Raw genomic sequence first — 8,376 nt, forward strand, 5'->3', positions numbered from 1 at the left:
TTTGTCCCAATACACAGTTAATTGCATTCACCTGGCTGGCATCACAGGTGTTCAACATTCCCTGATTATGACAGCTGGGTTTTTGAGCACGATTTATTTTCATCTCATTAACATGAATTATTCATCGGGCGCATTGATATGGATTGTGGAGAACTACTGGTAGTAGGAGATGTGTTTTTGGTAGTTTGATAGTAAAAATGAAAGAGGAACGAGAGGCGACGTGCGCTAGTCTTTCTCCAAATTCAAACCATCAGTATGTGCCAACACGCACCGCCGGCTCAAACCTAGACCAGGTTTTCCACTAGTAGGAAGAATGGGGATCAGTAATCCAGCCTTTGTGTGGAGTTAAAATTAGGCCCGCTGTTGAGTAAACTCTCACCTGTGCTTCCCCGAGGCAATGACTCACCAATATATACGCTCTGGACTTTGTCTATTAGTAAACCAGATATCTTGTCACGTACCCGCATCAAACTGTCATCAATCAATGAGAAAAAACATGAAGTTGTCCCAAGACATAAGTCTGAACGGCTCTCATGTAAATCGGTATTTTAACTCGTATTTTGCATGACAGGAAATACCTGAAGCCGCGTGACTGCTAGTGTTTTGAAGTCGACGGGGTGACACATCTTTTGGAGTGAATGCATTAGGATCACAGCAGTCGCGTGTCCCAGCCTTCAGGCCTGTACAAATATGACCTCGTTTTCAAATTGGGCCTCTTCATATTTCCGAACCAGGCTTTACTGAAATCAGTCAGGAACGGACAAAGCATTATAGGTATATGATAATTAAGATGTATTAAGCTGCCTAATATGGGGAAATAATTTAACTTTCACTCAGATACTCAAGACCGTGTGTTCTTATCTAGCAGGTTGTAAGAACACCCACATGGTTAAGCTAACCATTAAAAAAATTAGGGATGCACCGATCCACGTTTTTCACTTCCGATACCGATACAGATATCTGAGGTTTAGTATCGGCCGATACCGATCTGATACCGATCTAATAGAGAAAAACAGTGCTGAATCGATTTAAAAAACGCAGCCGACGCTACGCGCCCCCAGGTTGTCCATCGCTTTTCTCATGTTGCTGCCGTTGTCCCTCAGAATCACGTGGATTTTGCTCAACTGAATTTGCCACTTGTCAAACATTTCCTTCAGGCTAGCTGCTATCGCTTCGCTGGTGTGCGACCCACGAAAGTTTGTTGCATTTAATATTGCACTGTGTGGCACAAAAGTTTCATCCAGCCAGTGTGCTGTTAAACTTAAAAGTGACACAGGGGAAACGTCGGAGCTCCAGATGTCTGTCGTGAAACTTATCGATTTGACATCTTTTATCTCCTTCAATATGTGTTTGCACACTTTACCGTGCAGTTCAGGTAGCGCCGTCTCCGACAAATATTTTCGGCTTACCATGTCGTAGCGTGGTTCCAGGTGGTTAACTAGCAGCCGGAATCCCTTATCCCCGACAACTGAGAACGGCTGCCCGGTTCCAGATGGCTGATCCTTTAGCTCGCTCCATTTTGAAAACAATCTATGCGGCCAGTTCGCTAGCGCATGACGTTACGCAGAGCACAACGCATATAATTGGACTGAATAGATTTGCCTTTATGGATCGGTCACATTGTCACCGATACCCGATCTAGAATTTTTTCCTATATCGGGACCGATACAGATATTGATATCGGATCGGTGCATCTCTAAAAAAAATGCCCTCTCTCTCTCTCTCTCTCTCTCTCTCAGGTTTTCATTTACAACCATTATGTTGTGGCAACATTGGATACAGAAAAGAAATGGCTTGTATTCATTCCTTCTTTCCATCGCTCAGCAGAGGGAAGGTAGACAGAAAAGGAAGGAGGAGAGAGTTATTACTGTCAACAGTTCCAATGTTTGCTGACAGTGAGTGAGAGAGAGAGAGAGAGAGAGAGAGAGAGAGAGAGAGAGAGAGAAAGAGAGAGAGAGAGAGAAGATGCGTCAAGCACTCTGAAAGACATTGTGGGGGAAAACTGTTTTGATCGTACTCAGAAACCAGTCCCTTTTTTTATCTCTCTCAGGGTCATTCGTCAAGCTTGTTATTGTTATTCTCGCTGTTCTATCACGCTGGTAGGAAAAAGAGATGAGCTGAAGACTAAAGAAACAACCTAATGTGAAGCATTCCACCACTAACATAACACACATCTTTTTTTGGGATCCACGTTTGGAGATTAGCAAACAGCCGAATGCTGGTGAAATATTCAAGTGGCCAGGCCCCAAAAAAACAACAACAACTGTAATCTATTGAGTGGCTGGTTGATTTTGTAATCCACATTACCATGGGGCAATTTCCCCTCTGAATACAAATATGTCAGCTGACATTGTCTTTCAGTCTGACTTCAGACGGAGAACAACACGGCGCAGTGTACCCAGAAGTGTTAGCAACGAAGAGACGGGGTCTGTTTTCTTATCTCTTACGAGAGTGCCAGATACGAGAGTGTCAGTATCGATATGAAAAATTACAAAAAAATATGTCTTTGATGGGGGCCACCTCCAGCTCACCCGCCCCATGTAGGCTGAGTCCTTGGCAGCATCAACAAAGGCAATAAAAAGCCCCAAAAAATACGCTTTTAAGAATATAAATGTTCTATAGATGTTGATGTAGATGATTTTCTACAACCAAAAGTTAGAATACTGTGTAAACATAAGCAGCTGTGCAAAGAAATTACCTGGGGAAAAAAATACAATCAAATATTGGCAAATTTCTCATTTAAATATGATTTGAATAGTTAATTAATAAATGAGTACACAACACCAAATATCTCACCTAGCATTTGATGCTAATGCAAGCTATAGCCGCTACCAAAACAGTGCTGCGGTTTCTGCCCTTCTCTTCCAGATAATAGGAAAACACACAGATTAAATTACAGCACCTGTACATACTGTATATACCCAAGAAGCAATGACAGCAAGGTATCACCCCCATTGTGCCGACTCGATCAATACACATGTATATGCATTATTTCACAGTAGTAATTTGAGACTCTACAAACAAAGTTTCCTAAAATGTCAAAAAAAAAAATTCTAAGCAGGAAATATGAGAAGTAACAACCAGTGTGCCAGCCCAATCAATGACATAATGGAATATTTGGACTCGAGGCCACTCACAGCAGAGTCCCCCCAATAAGTGCATCAGGGAGTCATTTATTCTCCTGTGACTGTTCGAGTGAGGGTGAGGAATAGTTTGCGTGCACGGCCATTCATGTGTGGCCCCTCGTGGCATGTGTGAACAGACTCTCATGCATGTGTGGCTTTGTGCGTGGCAGCGGGCGGGAGTCGGCGGCGCAATCGATCCCAGCCGATATACCTCGGGGGCTCTCCCATCGATCGGCAAAAAATGTCTGCAGCTCACCGTCTGAGCCCGAGCTCGGACTTCATATCCACCGCAGCATCGGAGCATTATCGGGATTAGCCGGAGATGCAGGCTAAGAGCCGAGGATCTGTCAATATTACTGCGAGGGGTTATGTCACCACCGGCTACACACAACAACCACAGAGCTACTTCGCATGAGAGCGTCTGCTCCGAGTCTCTCTCAACAAGCCATTCAGTGTCTTAAAGAGGCTTAATAAGCATGCATATCAAAATAAAAGTGAAAGCAAAAAGATGATTATGTCACTTGTTGGCAAACTGCCTGTTTTAGTTTTTCCCCGAAACAGGTGTCAACATCTTCAAACCAGAATGCACACTCAATGGAGAGTCTCGAGAATGCTGATCTGCATTGGAAAGAAGCCAATATCCTCATTGCAGATTGTTGCACTCATTTCCACCAGACGCACTCAGACTCAACACATGCGACCTGTTCAAATGAAAACATTTTTTTTTCCTTGCTCACTTATGAATGACAGTGACCGACATTCACTGCAGCGGCATCACACACACATTTAAAATCCAAAAATGATCTGACCATTCATCCATATTGTTTTCACTTCAGCCATTGTATCCTTGGTGAGATTTCTCACTCTAACACCCCCCCTACACACACACACACAGTGGAAAACTTTTTAAAAAGTAGTAACCATGGTGATATGGTACACTGCCCTTTGTATCCACTTGAAACATGCACAAACACACAACGTATATGTTATACACCCACACACAAACACACACACACACACCTGGCTGTTACCATGGTATTCCCGCTCTACCTCAGGCTGGAGGTGGGAGGATAGCCACCAATACACCCCCCTTCCCCGGGGGGTCTGGGGGAGCTGGGTGACTCAGACATTAGCTAACTCTGTCCAACATGTTCATTTATTCTGCTGGAAGATGACATTGTCTCTGTGTTACTAAGGAGATGCTGCTAAAACCTCATGTGAGGGACTCAGGCGGGGAAGGAAACAGTGTCTGTCCTCTCCCCCTAGACTAGTAGTGTAACCTCACCTGAGGGTTGGGTTTTGAATAGTGCCAGCATCAAGTAGTTAACTAACGCCAAAATTAGAACACTGACATTTGATTTATGGCCTTAATTGTAAAGCACTCTAATTAAACCCGTTAATGGAAATCAAAAGGGATAGATGGATTCATGGAGCGTGTTTAAAGTCAATTCCAATTAATGATATTCCAGAAATGAGCATGTGTTGTGCACCCAGGTAACTCACCTGGTAGGGCAGATAACCCCATGTTCCTTTAAAAGTAGGATTGTGTTGACGGCAACACATTACCAAAATGTCTCAACTCTTCAAATATCATTACAATCCGAGCAGGAGCGTCTGAGAGATCATGTTTGATTTGAAAAAAAAAGAAAAGAAATAAGCAACAACAAACAAAACCACAATAACACACCGACGGCAGGGGAGCACCGCGACGACGTCAACATGCAAAGGCCTCTCAATGCATTTTTCCTAGATTCAGGTCAACTTTTACCATAATATTTCTGTTCCACATTTGCATAACTGCAGGGGAGACATATCTGCATATCATCAGATACACAAACACAATGCACGGTGTCATCTGTCACTTCATTTAACAATACAGAGGAACTCCCATACACTGCAACCTATTTTACACGGACAGCTTCAAGGGTGTGACGCTACAATGCACACTGTTCTTTTTTTAATAGCTCCATCATAAGCATTCAAATGTGTATTAAACAACCTCTCTGTGGCAAGATAATAATAAAAAACATAACAGCTGATGTGACCTCTTTCATTTGATGGAGGTGACTTGTTTAATTGGATTCCCTTACTGGGGGGGACTCCTACAAAAAGTGGCTGTAAAGGCAAACACAGCCTGTAGCCTATACCGTGGGTCAGCAGCGAGGCACAGAATAACACACACACACACACACACACACACACACACACACACACACACACACACACACACACACACACACACACACACTGCATGTCTCACCCTGCTTGTATTCAAAGAGGAAAATCCTCCCTGAAAGACAGTGAGACCTCCCTCAAACAGGGTTAAGCACACACCAGCCTCGTCCCCCTGCTTTCTCCGTCACTCGCGTGTCCACATACACACACACACACACCATGTAACCAGCATGTAATGAATTTAACAATATTGTAGGTGCTTTTCTGCGCGCCAAAATGATAGACAGGTCACCAACCAGCGACGACAAGACCGTCAGAAACGCAGATACAGTATGAAACAGTGTGCCTGAATAATTAGTAATAACTCATTAGCACCCTCGTGCACTTTGCAGACGCAGATACCTTATCCTACTGTTCCTATTATACCACTACGTTGTCTCAACGCGTGCCTGTGTATCCCGACAATGTTTGTATTAGTCATACAACACAAGTGTTCCCATAGCGTCACTGTAAACATGCACGCGCTATGGTAACGTTGAGCTATGCGTCGCTGGCACTTAAAAGTGACTTTGAGTGGAGCTTGCCGGGTTTAAACGTTACAAAAATGCCCCGTAATATTCACATATTACATACACCCTTGCTATATGTTGTATGATATATGTTATCATTACGAACTAGTTCGTTTTAACTGCGTTGAAGTGGACAAAGTGGCACCACACTTTTGTTTAATTACGCTGGCGCTGCTACGAGTCGGTAAAGTACAGTAATACTGCGACAATGTAACGTTGACTCGCCATAAATAGCGTAACAACAGTGTCATTGTCCACGCTGTTTACGGCGTCGTAGTCGATATAAGAGACTAAATGGGAACTAAACACAAACTTGGACGGAGTTGAAGTACATTTGACTTCCAGCTGCGTCCGCAGCTCGGTGTTTTTCCGTAACTCTGAGTAGAGTAGGAAACCAGGTTAAGCAGACGCATTCCCTTACCTGCAGGACACCGTGATTTCAACTTTGGTCGCAGGAATAGACGCGTTGAGCGGGTCGAAGTCGCCTATCGACGCCATGTTCAGGAAACTGTTGTTCATCCTGTCAAAAGAAATTGTGTTTTCCTTTTCCTCTTCCTTTCCCTTTTTGTGGTCCAGCCCCCTATTTTTTTATGAGCGGCGAAGGAGGATAACGAGGAACTGAGTGTGTGCGCCTCCTCGGCGAGAATTGGAGCAAAGGTGCCAGCAAAAGGGAGCGAGAGAGAGAGAGAGGCTGGGAGATGTGATGTCACATTTCTCCTTCTCTCTCTCTCCTCTGTGAGTGTGAGTGTGTGTTCCTCTCCTTCACCCTTCTCTCTGCCATCTCCTTCCCCTCTTTCTGTCCTTCTCCCACTCTTTTCAGTTCAGTTCAGTTCAGTTGACTTCAGCTCAGCTCATTTAAAATGCAGTGCTTCAGATTTACTGGCATGGAAGTGATGACAATGATACAATCACCAAGAACAAAATGGAAAGAAATCCGCCGTGAAAAGTCTTTCCTGTGTGTGTTCCCCTGCCCTCAATACCCTCATTCACATCGGTTCAATTCAGTTTGATTCAGTTCAGTTTAATGTGGGTCGTTGGCACGAAGGGCTCCTCAACCGTCTTTCACGGCCGGATCTAGCCTGTTAGGGGCCCGTGGCGAAAATGTATGACATTTGGGGGCCCTGATAATGTCATCAGGTGTAGCAGCAGGTGCAAAGTTTGAAAGATGTTCTTGTTGGCGGGGGGGGGGGGGTCATATGGAATCATGGGAAATGTAGGATATAGTCCTTAACCTATTGAGACGAATAGTAAGGATATTTTTATGCCTCTACTGTTTCCATTTTGACAATTTTTGTGTTGATCTGGCTCTTGTAAGTCCCTCAACTTCATGGAAGTTGGACACCAAATCACCGAAGTGCACCTTTGAGGTCTCACTTCAAGATTTGGATGCAGGCTCCCTCTACAAATTACCAAAAAAACAGAGTACTTCCCCATTTTGCCTGCTGTTGGTAATCTAGTCTTGTTGTGCCGCACATTCAGTCCCTCTGCCACACACTAGTCTGAGAGGAGATTATTATTACGAACATTATTATTATTAGGGCTTGTAGAAACACGAATAAGTCTCTCTCTTTCTCGCTCTGTGTGCTATGAGGATAAGCATCCCACTAAATTAATTGGAAGGGAGACCCTCCGCTGGCAAAGAAAAGAATGACAGCATGATGGATGTGAAGGGATAAGGAGGAGGGTGACATTATGAGGACATTGAGACCTATACGGTATGTTGAAGTGTGTCGCTCTAGGAGTTGTTCAGGAACAGAAAACCTCCTTATTTCACTGAATGTGTACTGCCTTAATTAGAAGTTTTTGTTTTTTTAAGTTATAAAAATAAAAACCGGAGAATTTCCTTTTGGAATGTTCTCGAAATCACAAGTACTAAGTCTGCTACAGGCCATCAGTGTGTCTGTGTGTGTTTGGGTGTGTGTAGGCATTTTGTTTTGATTATAGAGTCATAGGATCTCAAAATGACGCATCTCAGTATTACTCAGTGTGTTTGCCGGCTAACCAGCCACGTCTCTAAATATAGCCGTCTTACACACACACACAAACGCATGCACACACACCACGTCCACATGGGTGGGTGAGGGCAATAATGAACAGTCGCACACTGAGACACGCACACATGCACATACAGAGTGTAACAGACAGAAAGACAGACGGCCTTTGTGTGAGCAAACTTCCCATCGTTGCCTCTTGACTGCAGCATCCCACAGAGCAACACCGCCTCAGCCTCTTTCCGCAGAGCCTCCATGGTGAGTGGACACAGACGTCTACAATTTGTGTACATGCCACACAAGTTTGTCAATCAACCAAAAACAAGGCCTGTTTCATGCATCTCAAAATAATTAGCAATAAATTGTGAGAAATTCCTACGTTTATAGAGATTATCTGTTAAAAAAACAACACATTTTAGCCATTTAGCATAGGTTTAGCCCACTGCTTGCCTTGTAAAACTTTAGTACTCCTAGAAGCACTCTGTGTGTGTGCAAACACAGTACATACACACACAC

At 43.8% G+C, this 8,376-nt stretch overlaps 1 protein-coding gene across 1 annotated transcript in view; it reads right to left on the reverse strand.

The window, feature by feature from the left end:
- Positions 1-6,507, reverse strand: part of LOC137877173 (copine-8) — a 66,697-nt gene extending 60,190 nt beyond the window's left edge. Inside the window, exon 1 of the mRNA XM_068716902.1 lies at positions 6,291-6,507. Coding sequence (XP_068573003.1) covers positions 6,291-6,388 — 98 coding nt within the window. The 5' untranslated portion in view covers positions 6,389-6,507. The remainder of the gene's footprint in view (positions 1-6,290) is intronic.
- Between the last annotated feature and the right edge of the window lie 1,869 nt (positions 6,508-8,376).

The sequence above is a fragment of the Cebidichthys violaceus genome, unplaced genomic scaffold (genome assembly GCF_023349555.1).
Source record: "Cebidichthys violaceus isolate CVI_PGR_0920_01 unplaced genomic scaffold, fCebVio1.0.p SCAF_21, whole genome shotgun sequence".
Classification (NCBI taxonomy): domain Eukaryota; kingdom Metazoa; phylum Chordata; class Actinopteri; order Perciformes; family Stichaeidae; genus Cebidichthys; species Cebidichthys violaceus.